This window comes from Amblyomma americanum, chromosome 1 (assembly GCF_052857255.1).
Source record: "Amblyomma americanum isolate KBUSLIRL-KWMA chromosome 1, ASM5285725v1, whole genome shotgun sequence".
NCBI lineage: Eukaryota > Metazoa > Arthropoda > Arachnida > Ixodida > Ixodidae > Amblyomma > Amblyomma americanum.
Window position 1 is genome coordinate 502,355,015 of NC_135497.1, and position 18,458 is coordinate 502,373,472.

General features: G+C 49.3%; 1 protein-coding gene across 1 annotated transcript; it reads right to left on the reverse strand.

The window, feature by feature from the left end:
- Positions 1-1,399: 1,399 nt before the first annotated feature.
- On the reverse strand, positions 1,400-16,527 carry LOC144128021 (uncharacterized). The gene is made up of 4 exons (XM_077661078.1): positions 16,519-16,527; positions 6,490-6,708; positions 5,687-5,971; positions 1,400-2,800 (listed from the first exon to the last, which is right to left on the reverse strand). The coding sequence occupies exons 1-4, from the start codon at positions 16,525-16,527 to the stop codon at positions 2,171-2,173; spliced, it is 1,143 nt and encodes a 380-aa protein (XP_077517204.1). The 3' UTR covers positions 1,400-2,170.
- Between the last annotated feature and the right edge of the window lie 1,931 nt (positions 16,528-18,458).

Genomic DNA, 18,458 nt, shown 5'->3' on the forward strand with positions numbered 1-18,458 from the left:
AATCGTCCCTAAGATACTACAATTAAAATTATAATAATTAGATTTGCTCAACCTATATGTCCGATCTTCGCTTTCCTGACGGCTTTGTCCAACTACCTCTGTTAAAGATTGCACTTGACCAACCTCCTCAATGAGCCAACTTTTTCCTAAGCTTATTTTTCCTGCTGCTAGTTTACACCGCAGTTTCCTTTGACATATAGGTATATCAAAGTTCACATTCCCTGACCATCTGAAAAAAAATATTTTCCCGGCTTCTCGCTCGACGTAAATATACTGGTTAATTTGCACACGCACTGCTCCTTTCAGTTGATTCATGAAAATAATTCAACAGCATTCGAGGACGTCATTTAATTCCTCCATTGTTCAGAACTTCAGATGTTTGCATGGAAAAAGGAAACACGTGCAGTGCGACTAATCTCTCTGACTAAATGGTGCAACAGCAGTACTCCTATATTTTGGGACTGCTATTGCGGTTCAACCTGTTCTAGATCTCCAGCCTTCTCAAAAAATTAAAAAATTCTCGTGATATTTTGCAAGAATGATATCAGAGGTTCTAATTGAGATAATTTTTTACTTCACGTGTATGATGTTTGCAAAGGTCTTAAAGCTATTCACTTTTACTTATGCGACTCTTCATGCTTAGGTTGAGTCTCGATTTGATCTTCTTAACGACTGCCAAATGACCGTTCGTTAAATTTTAGGAACGAGGCCATAGCGGGCGTAGGAATTAGTGCCGGCGTCGATGATTTTGTTGTTTTGATCTTTTTGTACAGACAGCTTGCTCGGCTTCCAAGAGTACTGATGCAAAGGGAGAGCCGGGCACCTTCTTTCGAATTTTTTGCTTGAACTGGATCTAAAGAAGCCTTGCACAGAAGTTTTTTGTTCATGCCATTTGATGGTGTTTTCTGTTAAAATTATTTAGCGCTATGCGGTTAAACGTTATGAAGAACCTGGACCGCCGCGGTGGCTGAGTGGTTATGGCGCTCGGCTGCTGGTCCGAAAGACGCGGGTTCGATCCCGGCCGCGGCGGTCGAATTCCGATGGAGGCGAAATTCTAGAGGCCCGTGTGCTGTGCGACGTCAATGCACGTTAAAGAACCCCAGGTGGTCGAAATTTCTGGAGCCCTTCACTACGGCGTCTCCCATAGCCTGAGTCGCTTTGGGACGTTAAACCCCCATAAACTAAACTAAACTATTATGAAGAACCCAAGACCAGACTTCGGATGCATTTTAAAGCAGGCTTCTTGCGGATCATGTTTCAATAGCAAGCATTTCACGGCCTGTCATGATGCCTAGTATGCAGCGAGAAATTTGATGGAGGAATAGTGCAAACAAAGGACGGGACATTTGAAGGCACACACGGCGAGCGCTTTCCAGTGTCTCGTGACTTGTTTGCACTATCCTTCCATCAAAATATACCAATACAAACATGGTCAACTTTTCGCTCTGCTACAGTGCGCACATTGCAAAACATTCAAAAATAAAGCACAACAATATTTATCAAGACTCAGAGGTAAGCACTCAATTTTTCAGCACAGCGAACAAGAATTAGTACTTTAGTTATTTTTCACACAGCATAAAATGATTCACTAGCAAAACCCAACAGCTGCTGCACATAACTTTGGCGTGCCTATGGAAACGGTGACGGTATACACAAACGCTTTGTCACCCTTGGCAGATATGGGCGGCAAAGCCGGATGTGTTTTCTAACTAGGCGCTGCGACGTCACCCGGAGTCGTATGTCCAGGCAACACATGTTGTGCAGGTGACGCTGTAGAACCAAGCGCCCCCTCTTAAGTATTCGTTGTCAGTAATTAAGGAACGTGGCTCCTAATCGAGTTATGTAGAATTTCTGCCGTTTTTACTGTCAGCTTACCCTTGCAGTAATGTATAAACATGGGGTTTTGAATCGAAATGATGAAATTTGCGATTATTCGTTCTGGACATCCGAAAAGATCTGAATTGCGCTAAAGTAAGGTAGCATTGTGAACGTGTAAAAACAAAAGCATCATTTATGGTACTCACTCTTAGAAACGCTACCACATTGGAAGCGAAGAAAAGCCTTAAAATCCAAGGTGTCGAAGAATAATGTGCTTTGTTGTACTAAGAGAGATATAGGAGCTGAGCTCATGTCGATCTTGACAACTCCCGAAGGAAGCGCTACAAAACAGTCAATATTGTCGCGTTCGACGGCGACAGGTTTCGTGGCACTCATCCCGGTTGACGAAGGCGTTGGAGCCCAATAAACATCGGTGTCGAAGCAGAAATTCCCACTCCACCCTGTGACACTGGAACGCGGTGCCTTTATCCGTCACCGACGGAGCGGCAAAAAAAAACGGAAGGCGAAGCTGCGAAGGTTCGCACAACTGTGACACCGGCAGCAGGCATCCCCGCTCCCGACGTGTCCGCGAATCGTTGCACTGCGCGCCGCACACGGCCGCAGTGTCAAAGACGGGTGCCGAGGCCAGCGGGCATCTGCCACCCGCAAAGGACCATGGGACACACTTGCGGCCGTCGTGGAACCACCAGTCACCGCGAGCGTCTTCAGCAGTGCAGGCTACGAACCGCGGCTTCTGAACGCAACGGTGCTCAGGAGCCCACCGGCCCTTGACACAGGCCGCCAAGCAGTCCTCGATGGAGGCGAATTGGTTCGGACTGCGGTTGCACACGTGAGCCCTCTGCACTGTCGCAGATAGGCACGATCCTTCGTCCGGGTCATAGAAGAACTGCGCCGCTCCGTTGACATTGCAGAAGGACTTGTGGACGGTTGGGCAGACTGTGCCATCCTTGTCGTTGCTGCTCTGCATGCGGAGAAGTAAGCTTTGATTATCCGCTCCTAGCGTGGCTCTCTACCATGGTAAGTTACTGGGCAGTGGATGGTACTGAGCACATAAGCAGCGCTAGTGCTGACTGGGGCAGATGCACAGTTTCCTTCCCAAATATATAGGCTACGGAGCTCATGGCCCGAGTGGACATCAAATATTTTTGCGAGGTTCATGTGTTACTTTTGTCATGTGCTTCCCAAAAGTGAAGAAGCACGCATACGGATGGATGAACCTTGAGCCGATCCGTGTGTTTCTTGACTTAGTCTTGTTGACCATCCGGCGGATTATGATTAAGAACATGCCGAACGAACTCGCTCCAAAGGATATATGTTCACGGATATGTTCCGTGTTAAGAATATGATGTGTGTAAACAGGCGAGAACTGTTAATTTTGGCAAGCTTTCCAGGAGTGACGGAGCGGAAAAGCTGTTGAAAGTAATATTACGGTCGGCAGCGGTAACGATCGCATTAGTAATCCGGTTGCTTTGCTGAAAACTCTACGAGTGAACACTAGCGTAAGTGAACATTCTTCAGAGATGAAAGTAGAACTATGTTTTTCTACAATAACTGGCAATTTTTTTCAGATTACCTCTTCCTATCTCTCCGCACTACCGTCAGGATATGAGAGGAATATTGCTGCTGCAGCCTAATGTTCCAGCGCAAAAAACCTTATTTCTCCCTTCTTCATCGCTGCATACGCTCCGCCATTAATACTGCGTTAAGTCTAAAAACACTTTTAATAGGCTGGGGTCATATCGCGTGAACACTGTGAGCCCGAAATGGGGAAGGACTTTTCCAAACTTGTTTCAACAGCCGATGGTTCATTGATATAGAGGATAAAGAACAGGCATAGATAGGTACTTGCGGAGCGAAAGACATATTCTCTCCAAAGCCGGTGGTGTGCGGAAATGCCGAAAAACTTTACTAGCCGAACTGAAACACTGGTCTGCCTCGAGACTGAAGTCAATATATTTTAGACTTAGATTGCAAAAATGCGTTATGATTTTTATTTCAGCCTAGCGTGGACTTCAGATACGTTACAGTCTTTGATACGCATGTTATTGCTTTGAAACTTGCTCTAGGTCGAGTTAAAATCAGTGGTTTGAATCAGGCTTGTTAGGCAAAATATACCGCCCTCTGTGGAAGACAAACGGGTACACATGGCACTGTCACGGCCTTACGGCGCGCAAGTCTAGAAGCCACGGAGGAAGACTTGACTTGCTCCGTGCTAGAAGTTGAGCTCGAGAAAATTGCTAAAAATGAAACAATATTATACCGCAGAACAATGCTAATCGTGTCCTATGCAGTAAAAGACGTTTTTTAGGACCTTTGTATTACACTTTGGCACATATATGTCAAAACTCTGCTGAGACCAGAAGAAACTAGCCCCATGTCACTATGCAGACAGTACTGCCGAAAAAGATAAAATGAAGAATTCAGTTTGAGGCTCTCCTAGACACTGCGTTACATGTCCATTAAAAACTGAAAAAAATCTACCGAAATCTAACGAACAGCGGACCTAACGTGGACAGAAGAATTAAGAGAATAGAAGGAATAAACTAAATTCTGCAGTGTGACAAAAAAAGTTACTGGTAAACGTTCCTGGCAGCCCAAAATGAGGCTTAAGCTACTTTTGTGAAATATTTTCTATCTTCAGGAGGAGTTTTCAGACTACCTTAGGCAAAAAATAAAATTGGCGGGATTCGTTTCAGTTTGTGTATCAACGGGCAAAAACCCGTTTTAACTCAACTGCAGTGTCACGTGCGATGAAAACTCGCAATTTTCCCAACTCCGTCGCTTATTCCACTCCCCAAAAAGGTCTCTCACTACATTACGGTGCAATTAAACCTTTCTAGTTGTTTGTAACACACCTCGCCGTCCATGTTGATGGAGTTTGTATACATGCATGCTACCTCTGATTTTTGTGATACGTTTTGTGCTTATGTTTAAAGTTGACGAAGGAAATTATTTCTTTTTGAACAAGCATTATGGTTCGAGCGGTTCTTTTTACTACGCGTCGTTTATAATTAGTCTTACATGTTTAATGCAACCTTCAAGCCATAGTTGTTTTTTTGTGGTTGTAAAGCTAATTTATAAATGCTTTACTAGGCGCCAGTCAGTTGCTAAGATACAAAAAATCAATTAACTCTTCCAGGAGGGGACGAGAAACAGCATTTAATAAAACATCGAGATGGGTCGTTGGGATTTTTTTCACCATCTAACTAGACATATTCATTATATTTGTGGCCACGGGTGTTTAGAAAATACTTGGTTTGGTGTAGTAGAACTAAAGCTAATAATGGCTTGCATTACACACAATAATAAAATGTACGGAAAATGAAATCGGCGCGACCCACAACCGTCTGGACGTTTCCTAATCATTCTCCGCAGAGGGTAGCTGTACGTGACGGAACTAAGGACTCATAATTCTTGAGGGCGGGCAATCGATTTACGTGTTCAAAACAGGAAATGAAAGCCATGATAAACATAGTTGTGCGTTAGTTTTTGAAGGTGGTAATCTACCTTGACCTTCGATGCTTCATCATGAACTAATCACGCGCGCAACCTGTACAAATTTATTATTGCGTAAATAGTTTTTGTGTATACTACCTCTCCACCCTATTTTCTCTGCCTGTCCCCTCACCTCTCTCATTTCATTTGTCCATTCTGCCAGCTATCCTTTATTTCCGCTGTCCAAGCTTAGGTGCTTTAGTATCGGTGGCAGATGGCGGGGTTAGCGAAAACCTTTTCCTTTATTTTTATTATTATTTTAATCAACCCCTACTACTACTTGACCATCGGGTGTATCCTACCAGTCAGCACCACTCGCGTGCGCTTATCTTCGTTTAGTTGCAATACGCACGGGGGAATCACTGACGTTAGTAGTAGGGACGGGTGGATCCTTCATGCCTTGCTTGTCTGAAGCCGTTTCGTTCGCGCCTGGTGACCGATCAGGCGCTGTGGTTTGCTCGGGCACCCGTGTCGGCGTCGGCTTCTCAGTGGTCATGTTCCCAAGACTGGTCTTGCTGGTAGTGCGGGTCGTATGGCCTCCGCTGCTCTCAGTTGTTGGTGAACGCGTTTCCGTTGGCGGTTGGGTGGTGGTATGCGTCTCGGGTGAACTGGGTGCATCTTTCATCTTCAAGGAGCCCTAGAAATAAATATCTTTAATATTAGCCATACGTTTTTAGGAAAAGTCTATTGATACCTAATGTAGTCGCAGTTGCTCCTGCTATGAGTAGATTGCTGTATTCAAGGCTTCATGACTGCAGTGCTCGTAAGGCCGACAACCAACACCGATCAAATCATCTCGCCTATACTACAAGTGTAAAAAGATTAATCTTCCTCTTAAATAGAAATATATCTAGAGAGCGCCATAAATCAGAGGAGTTAAAAAAAATAGTGCTCTCGATCAGCCCAAGTTACCTACAAACCCAGTGGGTGAGCATTCGCCAGTAGGTGAGTATTCGCCTAAACACCCAAAGAGAACAAAGTTAAGTCTAGCGTGACCTATACGTCATGCTGCAAGCTCACTCCCTAACAAGGGTGACTAAAATCATTTAAGTTCTGTTTGCCGCAAGCCATCATGCAGCACACTATCTCCACGACCACGGCGTTCCGAATAAATGAATACCTGTCCAAGACTTTTGAATAGTGCAGCCGAGTCACCTGGTGAGGCGCAGGTGCATCCGTAGGTGGCGGGCCCAGCGTCAGGTCGAAGATGCGCGGGTCAGGCTTGCGCAACTTGTTGACTTGGTTCCCACCAACCGAGAGTGTGTCTTCTGTCATATCTGTTGTGCGCGCGTACATGTGAATGCCGACCACGATCACCGCCGAGGTGAGCAGCATCGCCAGACTGGTGAGCATGCGCACAATAACACGGGGAACCTGCGCATTGCAAAAAAGGGCACAATGTCGTTAAGAAAGGGGGGGAGAGCTACTTAGTCCATTGTGTTCAGGCCTCCGGTTTCAGTGCGGGAGCATGAATAGTGGCCATTCCGGGCATTAAGACATAGTGTGTTCGTACGTTTGTCTGAAGCCTGCTTTGTGGCAGGCTGCCCAACCGATTGTAAGGAACCATACCAGGTGTGTATACATACATACATATATATATATATATATATATATATATATATATATATATATATATATATATATATATATATATAATATAAACACCAAGTGTCCTAGCTGAATCTAACCAAGCTGAATGTAACCAACCACGGAATGTTCCAGCGGCGTGAAATCCAGTGTGGTTTGTTTACAGTCGCGTGACATAGCAGTACATTTTTCGTTATTCATAGATAATAATTATGTCTAATTAGCTAACTTTTCAACTTTTGACTTAAAATCAGCTGACGCAAACGTTCGTGCAAAGTTACCGTTTACGTAAAGTAGTTTTTTACCTGCCTTAAACCATAACTCGCACAGTAGACAACACCACGCGACAACGGTGGAACTTGAACCTCGCAAGATATGTGTTAGAGAACGAAATCCTTTTTTCTTCTGAAGAGAGCCCCCCGATGAGCCTTTGTGTGCACATTGGGGCGGAGATGTGAGCTAACAGCTGTTTACGCGATGGCTTCCTTTTAAAGCCAGTAAATGAAGCTACGTCAATCGTACCTTGGTGGAAACAACGCTGCTAGCTGTTTTTCGAGATGATCTGCAACTTTTCCATTGACACTTCTTTCCTCAATAACTATAAAATCGGCTATCTAGACCCATCTAATTGACTTTAAAGATCGAAAAAAGGATACTTCTGACTAGGCCATGCGACACTGAACAACGCTCAGTTGGTTTCACTGGTGGTTTCACTGGGCTAGAACACTCGTCTTTTATTTAAAGCTTGGTGTCATTTAGCTGCGACACCTGGCGTATATACTACGGACTGAATGGGATTAGCCAATGGAACTAATCAGTGAGGCCATGTGACGCCAAAATATTGTGACGTCATCCATACGTCTGATGACGTCATGCCTACAGCCAATCAGAGTACAGCAACAAAAAGTACACATCGTCTAGTGATAGCATCGGAGATCGAAGAGTGGCGATCGGATGTTAACGGAGAGGGAAAGTAGGTGTTGAAAGGCTGAGCCACCGCATAGCGGCAAACGCTAATGCTTCCGCATTTCTACAATGCAGTCTCTGCAGTCTTTGGCGCTCGGCTGCTGACCCGAAAGGCGTGGGTTTCGATCCCGACCGCAGCGGTCGAATTTCGATGGAAGCGAAATTCTAGAGGCCCGTTTACTGTGCGATGTCAGTGCACGTTAAAGAACCCCAAGTGGTCGAAATTTCCGGAGCCCTTCACTACGGCGTCTCATAGCCCGAGTCGCTCTGGGAGGTTAGACCAATATAAACCTAAACCAAACCATCTCGCCATTTCTTCACACAGAGACAGGCTGGCGCCAACTAAGAAATGCAACTCAGTAACTATCAACTATAATCAGTTAGTAGCTGACGCCAGTCTTGTCTCTTCACGTTCTCATTTGTGCAAGAGCTAACAGCACGACCAGTCTAAAGCCGCTGCAGAAGAAATCAGGAAAATTGAGTGTATAGACGGTTTATGGTGGTTTAACGTCCCAAAGCATCCAATGCTATGAGGAACGCCGTAGAGAAGGGCTCTGAAAATTTCGACCCCCTGGGGTTCTTTAACGTGCACTGGGATGTATTACGCACAACTGTCTCTATGGCTTTGTAGGCACTTCGCTCATTCTACGGAAGTTGAAACCCATTAGATTCTTTCAATTAACACGAAGGGACGCGAAAATGGTTCATATCCTTTTAGTACGTTTTGTTTTAAGCGCAGGATAAAAAAAAACACGATAAACGTCGCCCAATCTCTACAGTGCGCATGCATGCCGAAACTTGCGCCTCTGAAGCAGTCTTGGTATCACTTCATCGAGCCGCGCCTGGGGCAGAAGGAAAACAAACAAACAAAAAAGTCTGGCCGCAAGAAAAGCGACGACGCGCCGTCTGCCCATGGAAGTGGCGCCACAGTTCTATCGCTGATAAGTGAGTCAGCGCCGACCGCCATTGAAAACGCCTGCAGTCGACAGTAGTGGGCATGCGCAAGTGGCTGATTCGCGGTTAAAAATGCCACCGACGAAGACCGCCGGTCATTCTTCGTGTTTGCTAGGAGCGAGAGCTTATTTTCGCCGTAAAAGCGGAAGTGGTGCTTGTTGCATCTGGGATGCAAGCCCCAAGGGTAGCGTTGGCCTGGCGGCCTGGGGCAAAGCAGGAAACATCCGAAGGTCCCGGCAAAGGATGAGTCGACTGGCAACAGAACAACTTGTTTATTCTGGCATCTCAAAAGAGCAGCCGGTCAGGGCGACCACGTTACTCGAAGGGCGAAATCGGAGTCTCCCCCGGCGTCTGGGGCAGCGGCGTTTTATACGCTCGGAGTCGAGGGCAAGAGGGAACGGCTTGGGAAGAGTCATCCGATACGGCGACGCTTGAACATGTTCAGGCGTGACGGGCGCGTCCGCCAGGCCGGCGCCGGTCAGACCTCCTCGCCTCCCAGTTGAGGAGCTCCTCTCCCCGGCGGCCGCGCTTTGACAAGCGTGGGCAAAACATGCACACACACACACACGCACGCACGACGACACGTGGCACTGAAACATGCCTGGACGCGCTTGGCGGGAGGCGTTGCGGCCGCGATGAACGAAGCCGCGGCGTCCGTTGCATCCGCGCCGGCTATACCGCGCGTCGTAGGTAGGCGAGACGTAACAGACCGCCCCGCCGGGAGAAGGAGATCCCGATGGTCAGGGGACTGCATCCGCTGTCCAGAGGGATGTCGCTCGATGATGCTCGTAATCGAAACCGATCGTCCCTCGACGTTGCTTGAGCGCAGCGCACAGAGAAGGCCTCGTTCTCGGGTTCAGGATCACATAGGACACTGTAAAGTCACTTCGGGAGAGTTGCCATTTTTGTGCTCGTTCCCAGCAAGCGTTAGAACTACGCCGAAACGCAACCGCTCAGTCAGCAAGCACGAGACAACCCTCACTAAGCTCTGCCAGGCTCTTTCCCCTTTTATACTACTGCCTAGTTCCTTACAGTAGTCAAGCAGCACTCAGAACGCGTCCACAAATTGGAAAATTGCACTAGAAAGCACATAATCACTTAGAAACACTAAACAAAAGCAATATGTTAAAAATCCTGCCTCAGGAAGAAAACATCACTAACAAACAACTTTGAGGCGGATTCCTACGTTAGGGGCTTCGACTTAAGCCATCGGCGTTACCGTTGAGACTCCCCTTTTTGTAGCGCACCTCAAAGGAATATTGTTGCAAAGCGAGGCTCCAGCGCAGGAGGCGGCCATTTTTGGGAGATATGGTCTGCAGCCATTGGAGAGGGCAGTGATCCGTCTCAATGATAAACCTCGAGCCGGCTAGGTAGCATGACAATTTCTGAACGGCCCACACGAGACACGCACACTCTTTCTCGGTGGCGCTGTACGCCTGCTCACGACAGGTCAGCTTACGACTAGCATACAGGACGGGGTGTTCCACTTCTCCATTGTCCCTTTGGCACAGTACAACGCCCATGCCTCGCTCACTAGCATCGCACTGAACAACGAACCCTTTGGTATAGTCTGGCGATCGTAGCACAGGCTGGCTTGTTAGGACGCTCTTTAGGGCGCTAAAAGCTCTCTCCTTTGTCTCGCTCCAGACGACTGTTTGGGGCTCTGTTTTTCTTAGAGCATCCGTCAGGGGAGCCGCGATATCGGAGTACCTGGGGATGTACCTCTGATAGTAGCCGGCGACACCTAAGAACGACCGAATATCGGTTTTCGTGCGCGGTTGCGGGAAGTCTCGCACAGCGGCCACCTTTATTTCAGAGGGGCGGCGACGACCCTGTCCAATCACGTGACCGAGGTAGACAACCTCGGCCTGTGCTAATTGGCACTTGGGAGCCTTGACTGTCAAGCCCGCTTTGCGCAGGCGGGTTAGCACTGCCCGCAAGTGTGCCATATGCTCAGACCAGGAGGCGGAGAATATCGCTACGTCGTCTAAATACGGTAAAGCGAATTCTTCCTGTCCCCGCAACACTTTGTCCATGAGGCTTGAAAAGCAGTATGGCGCGTTCTTCAAACCAAAACTCAAAACTTTAGGACGGAATGTTCCCATTGGTGAAATGAACGCCGCATACCTACTAGCCTCTTCTGTAAGTGGAACCTGCCAATAACCCCTGACAAGATCTAGGGTGGAAATAAACTGAGCGCTACTAACTTTCTCAAGGCGCTCCTCGATGTTAGGGATCGGATAAATTTGATCCTTAGTGATGGAATTAAGCCTGCGGTAGTCGACGCAAGGACGAGGTTCCTTGCCCGGTACCTCAACTAAAATCAAGGGGGAGGTATAATCACTCTCACCCGCCTCAATAACACCGAGCTGTAGCATTTTCTTTACCTCAGCCTCCATAATATCGCGCTGGCGGGGTGACACCCGGTACGCCTTGGATCGTACTGGCTCTGGGGAGGTAAGTTCTATATCATGCGTAAGGACAGAAGTCCTACCAGGCCTCTCAGAGAACTGACCTTGAAACTCTTGTAAGAGTTGGTGTAGTTCGGTTCTCTGCTCAGCTGACAGCGGTGCTTTAATGATTAAGTCACTAATGACCTGATCAGTGTCTTCCCTGTTCGTCACTGAGCCTAGTCCCGGAAGCTCGACCGGAAGCTCTTCTAACTTGCCCGTGTCGGGCATTTCCTCTCCAGTACCTGGTGCCTTCAAAGCTACAGGATCAATTTTATCCAGTTCGGACGTGCTCTGAGTATCAGCTTGCTGCGCCTCCGACCCCTTTTCATTGTTCGACAATGTCGGCCCCGCAACTACCGCCTTTGCAGCGAGCTCCTGAACTCTCGGTCTGGTTAAGGCCTGAACGCTAGCCTCACCAAACAAAAGCCCCTTCTCGCGCAGGAGGTGATCGGACCTGTTCGAAAATAGGTACGGGTACTGGGGGGGCAGCCTAGATGACACTACGGCCTCCGTCTCAAGTGCTCCGAAAGATCCTTCAATAAGCACTTTTGCTACGGGCAGACACACGCTGTGAGCTTCCACGGCTTGCTTGATCCATGCGCACTCGCCCGTGAACATATCGGGTTCTACGTAAGAGGGGTGAACTACATCCATTGTAGCTGCGGAATCACGAAGCACTCGGCACTCTTTCCCGTTCACGAGGAAGTCTCGCATGTAAGGCTCGAGAAGCTTCATGTTCTCGTCAGTGCTGCATAATGACAAAAAAACGACTTTTGTTTTTGTTTCTGGACACTGCGCCGAAAAGTGACCCGGCTTCTGGCACGTATAACACACGCGCGCTTGCCTCGCCTCGAACCGCTTTCTGCGTTCGGCTTCGGCTGCCGCCGTCTCCTTACGTTCGGTCGGACTGCTTTCACTCGCATCCGTACTACGTGTGTCCCCCCTTGCTCTCATGGGTGTGAACTTCGGCCTCTCAGACTTGGAGCCAAATTCACCCTTTTGACCGTCCTTAGCTCCGCGAGCCCGACGCGTCACAAACTCCTCGGCTAGCTCGGCGGCTTTTGCCACTGTACTAACGTCTGGCCTATCCAAGACCCAGTACCGCACGTTCTCAGGTAACCGACTATAAAACTGTTCCAGCCCGAAACACTGCAGAATTTTCTCGTGGTCACCAAACGCTTTCTCTTCTTTGAGCCACTCCTGCATGTTTGACATAAGCCTGTAGGCAAACTCTGTATATGACTCGCTTCTGCCGTTTTCATTTTCCCGAAACTTCCGACGGAACGCCTCCGCTGACAGCCTGTACTTTTTTAGCAGACTCGATTTCACTTGGTCGAAATCCTCTGCCTCCTCTCTCTTCAAGCGAGCGACTACGTCGGCCGCCTCGCCGGGTAACAAAGTGAGCAAGCGCTGTGGCCACGTTTCCCGAGAGAACCCCTGCTTCTCGCACGTTCGCTCAAAGTTAACCAGGAACAAACCAATGTCCTCTCCAAGCTTAAACGGCCGCATCAGGTCAGTCATTTTGAACGATACCCGTTCTCCTGCACCGTGTGCCTGACTTCCATTACGAGCGCGTTCCATCTCTACCTCGAGACGCTTCATTTCCAAAGCGTGTTGACGGTCGCGCTCTTCTTTCTCTTTCTCTTTTTGTTCTTTACGTTCTCGCTCCTCTTTCTCTTTTTGCTCTTTACGTTCGCGCTCGTTTTTCTCTTTTTGCTCCCTCTCCTCAATGGTCTCAAGGCATTCCGACAGCTCGTCATCCTCAGCCTCCAACTCAAGAATAGCCCTTAGCAGTTCTGGTTTTCTGAGTTTGTCTGAGACATCCAGACCCAACTCTCTTGCAAGCTCCAGCAATTTCGGTTTGCGCAACGACTTCAAATCCATGGCTGCTCCGAATGCTGCTTTCTCTACTGCCTACTATTGTCTTGCCGCAAACTAACCCGGCAGCAACGACAACCACAATTACCAGCTCTGTTTCTGACACTAACAAAAGCCTGGCAAAACTCAGAAGAAGAAAGTCCCGCACTCACCAAACCTCGCAGCCACGAATTCAGCGCAGTCGTTCCGCTGCAGGCAACCAGTCATCACACAGGGCTCGTTGCACTGCTCCCGGATGGTCGTTGTGCTGCTCAGCATACAGTTGACCGCATATCTTCGCTGCTGGCCTCCGTTGTCGGGATCTCACCGCTGGCAACCAGTTGTTGCATCTGGGTTGCAAGCCCCAAGGGTAGCGTTGGCCTGGCGGCCTGGGGCAAAGCAGGAAACATCCGAAGGTCCCGGCAAAGGATGAGTCGACTGGCAACAGAACAACTTGTTTATTCTGGCATCTCAAAAGAGCAGCCGGTCAGGGCGACCACGTTACTCGAAGGGCGAAATCGGAGTCTCCCCCGGCGTCTGGGGCAGCGGCGTTTTATACGCTCGGAGTCGAGGGCAAGAGGGAACGGCTTGGGAAGAGTCATCCGATACGGCGACGCTTGAACATGTTCAGGCGTGACGGGCGCGTCCGCCAGGCCGGCGCCGGTCAGACCTCCTCGCCTCCCAGTTGAGGAGCTCCTCTCCCCGGCGGCCGCGCTTTGACAAGCGTGGGCAAAACATGCACACACACACACACGCACGCACGACGACACGTGGCACTGAAACATGCCTGGACGCGCTTGGCGGGAGGCGTTGCGGCCGCGATGAACGAAGCCGCGGCGTCCGTTGCATCCGCGCCGGCTATACCGCGCGTCGTAGGTAGGCGAGACGTAACATGCTGGACCTGCCTCTGTGCGCGTTTCCAATGGGTTGCTGTGATTTTGACCGTCTACCGGAGACGCATGGATGCCGTTGCACTCACGGACTACCGACGACTGCCGAGGAATACGCCTCTCCGAGCCAGGCCGTCGGCATCGAAGGTGAGTGCGAGGCAAGGCCTCGCGGCGAGGGCGACATGTTTCCGTGAAACCTTTTAGTCAAGATTTAAGCTTCACTCGCACTGTTCCCGCGAGCATTGAATAATAACCAGCAAACAACACGCAGCATGTAGAGGAGAGGTTTCATGGGCTGTCGCCATCGGGTTTCTGGTTCGTGACGCAAGCGAGGCGAGCTAGGATTCGCGCCGCGCATTCAGCTCTAGGTTTAGCTCACACTAGTCAGTTCAGCTTTAGGTATTGAGCCAGCGACGAAACTTCGTATGCAGGGTGTTTCACCTAAGACTTTGCGCAGTTTTTGAAAGTGGGCAGTTTGAGTTAGAAGAGCGCCTTTTCCGGCATACCTTTGCCGGCGGCGTGGTGCGTCGGAGTACAGCTAATGCGTGGTAACTAGCACGCTGGTTAAGTAATACTGAATAGTTTAATAACCGCCTTTTTCTTTTGGGTTCCTTGATAGTTGAGGGACGTGTAGCCTACCGCAAGTTTTATCCATTTCAGTTTTTGGAATTTTGGGGGCGTGGTTGCCCTCGGCCCTGTGGCCCAACTAGTATTGGCTACATCACACAAAAGTACGTGCGCGAGAGGCCTACGGGCTTAGCAACCTTTGCACGTAACTCGTGGAAATAGCCAAAATTTGTTAGGCCACAGCGCCGAGGGTGGCTGCGTTTTCGAAATTCTGGAGTGTTCTGGATGTTGCTTACGGTGGGCTGCACGTCTCTAAGATATTGGGGGATTTAACAGTGATAGAAGGTTGACTATTCAGTGCTGCTTAACCGGCACTCTAGTTATCCCGCTTTGGCTGTATTATGATGCACTACGCCGCTGGTGCACTACGCACTATGCCGAAAGGGTCGCCCTTCTACCTCATAAAGCCTATTTTTGGGAATTGCGTGTGGTCTTGGGTGAACACACCCGGTATGGAGAGCTTTGCTCGCTGCCTCAACGGGGTTTATATATGTGAGCTCGCTATCGTTTGTGTCACGAAACAAAAGCTCGTTCCGAACGCCGTTGCGACCAAGCCACTATGTCGTGCAGCCGAACTCCCGGGCGCGCATATTCTTTTGAGACATGTGGCTTGTGGCCGTAAACGGTGCTCGGAAATTCTCGCCAGCCTCGTCGAGCAACTCCGAAGAACGGACGCTGCCTACGGTCTGCGGCACATCGTGTTTCCGCTGCAGCCAAGGTCTGTTCGGTTTTCTTAATTGTTTCAGCCCCGCGGCGCAACGGCTTCAGTCGCGCTCACTTAGCCCACCACGGTGAGTACATGGAAGTGCGATATGCTTGCGTGTATGTCATTCCTTGTTCTTTTTTTCTTTGCAGATGTGCTCATTCCCGCACTTAATCCAACGGCACTGGTGCATTCGGCCCGCAATGTCATCTGGACTGATATGGTAGTTACGGGTCGTGCAAGGTTCCTTTCGTGCACCCTCTGCCTCCTGTCACAAACGTTGTACTGTCGGCTGCTTTGACTGCACTGCATCGCAGCGTCCTTTCCCGCGTTTTCGGTAAGCAGGACCACGACTTATCGAAACGAAACTGGCATGGCTGCAGATGAAAGCAGTGCCCCCCAAGGCTGCTTAATACCATGGCGCCGCTGAAGACGGTCCAGGATGTAGTTCAGTTGAAGCTCTCGTGGAATAAGCCACGTTCGTTCCCGACAGTGCAGCTAGTGTACAGTGCGACCCTTTGATGACTTCGGAATGCTGACGACATACATGGCTACATGAAGAGGGCTTGATCGCTCTGGTTGGTGCATGGTGATGGAAATGGTTGCACAGTGCTAGCAGACGGGATGGAAGAGAACACAGAATATGTCTGTTATTCTCTTGCGTCTCGTCTGTTCGCTCTGCTCGGTCGTTTCCATCTATGGTTGCATTTCGCAAAGGTTCCCTTTTTGTTCTTTGCAGACATGCCGGCTTAGGGTCTCACTTACATAAGGACACCACGGAGCCGCCTCAGCAACTGCGAGCTCAGAACTCTGGTCTCGGTCCGGCATCCATGTACCGCGCAAGATACTCCCTTCTTGGCTCGCGTTGCTGCTGCCTCCCGCCACAAACGCTGTACTGTCGGCTGTTTTGACTGCACTGCATCGCAGCATCGTTTTCTGCGTTTTCGGTAAGCAGGACCACGACTTATCGAAACGAAACTGGCATGGCTGCAGATGAAAGCAGTACCCCCTAAGGCTGCTCAATACCATGGCGCCGCTGAAGGTCTAAGATGTAGTTCAGTCGAAGCTCGCGTGGAATAAGCCACGTTCGTTCCCGGCAGTGCAGCCAGTGTACAGTGTGACCCTCGGACGACTTTGAAACACTCACGGCATCCATGGTTGCAAGAAGAGGCTTGATCGGTCTGGTTGGTGCATGTTGATGGAAACGTCCGAACAGCGCTCACAGACCGGATGGAAGAGAACACAGAGCGTGTTCTCTTCCATCCCGTCTGTTCACGTTGTTCAGGCGTTTCCTTCTATGGCTTCATTTGGCGAAGGTTTCTTTTATCTTTCCAGATATCGTGGCTCAGAGTCTTCCTTGAATGAGGAGAGCACGGAGCCGACTCTGGAAGTCCGAGCTCGGATCTGTGGCCCCGGTCCGGCGCCTATGCACGACGCAAGGCAGTCCCTTCCTGCCCCGCACGTCTTTTTAGCTCTCTTGATACCAGGAGTAGGGTGGTAAGTGCAAATGAATCGAAGCCGGCGTGGCATGCCACACTTTTGCTCCCGACAGTACGGAAAGTGTGCAGCGTGTCCGTAGGAAGCCTGTGTAGCATACGCCCGACATCCATGTTTTCCACTTGTCGTTGCAGATACGCCAACTTAAGTTCTCTGAGCCGCGTCGGAAAGTACGAGCTCTGATGTCTGGCCCTGTTCGGTATCCATGCAACACGCAGGATGTTCAATTCCTGCCTCACGTATGCCTCCTTTCCACAGAACAGCTGTATCTACTCAAGTCTCCTATGAATCTACTACAGTTAGTGCTTGGTCTGTTCGCCGCTCGTTCAATATAAATTGTTATTTTCGGGCTTGTCTCCGTCCTACTTATAAGTATTGCTACCAGTCACCCATGTTAGGCTTATTTCATCAAATTCAGCAGCATATAGTGTCCTTGTGTCTGGCCACACACTACAGGGTTTATCTCCACTTCACCACATTCGCACAAGTCGTGCATGTATTGCACCTACACTGGAGTCAGTCGGATATCACACAGCAAGCATTCCTTTTGTGTTGGTAATACTCTTGATATCCGCAAATACTTTCCTTCAAGCAAACGTCTCGGCAACATCATTACGAGCTATAGGCGTTTCCATTCACTTCATAAGTTTCGCCTTTCATTGTTGATTGCACCAATCTGGTCGAATGTCCAGTTGTTTGGCGTTAATTTACAAACCACACAACAATTTGATCAAAATCGCTCATTCCCAATTACTACAAAACTGTATTATTCGTGCCTGTGCAGTTCAAAAGCACACCTTCTCATCGGTGCAGTCATTCCCGATCACCTGTATATGCTAATTAACACCTTTTGCATACTTTCAAGGGGGCCCCTTCACCAGGCAAGGTGGACGTCAGTCCGGCTCTTTTGCGGTGTGCAAGGCTGCTTTCTTCTTTACAATAATTTCGATTCTTTTTGTGTACTTCGGTTTTTTCCCTGCCTTCGTTTGCTTTGTTTTTGACTTGCCTCTTTGTATCTGAGGCTTTCCGTTTTTCTATTTGGGTATATAGAGATGCTCTGTGTGTTTCACTGTGTCTTGAGTCAGTACGGACGTTTGGTTGAAATAAAGGGAAAGCATGAAAACTTGTGGAACGTGCTCAGAAGAGAAAGGCGAAGCATGGGTTCTAAAAAAAAAAGAAATCTGGCATGCCTCAACGATGTGGCCCATGAATGACCTCCTTGAAGACATGTGCAGAATAACATTCAAATCACCGGTTGTGCATCACGGCGGCACATGGGCTTCACCTCCTTCCCGGGGCCTACCAGCCGGGTGTGGACACCGACGGTCTCTACGCTGCTGCTTCCAGTCAATCCAACGCGAGTGCCTAGTCGGCGCCTCTTGGACATCGACGCGATGGCCTGCTGACCCGGATCGTCATCGCCGCTGCGACGACTCCTGTGTGCCAGCTCCGAGCTACTGCCGACGTGGTGCAAAGAGCTGCCGCCTTCACCTGTCCCTGTTCGCGGCCATCGACTGCGGGAGGCGGCGCATCGATGCCCTGAGAGTCCAAGTAAGCAAACTGCTCGCAAACCTTGGTTGTCTGTTAGGC

Coding starts and splice junctions, on each gene's coding strand:
- LOC144128021 (XM_077661078.1), bottom strand. Junction 5,972..6,489: donor ATGCACCTGCGCCTCACCAG/GTGACTCGGCTG, acceptor ATTTATTTCTAG/GGCTCCTTGAAGATGAAAGA. Junction 2,801..5,686: donor CTAACGTCAGTGATTCCCCC/GTGCGTATTGCA, acceptor CTCCGCATGCAG/AGCAGCAACGACAAGGATGG.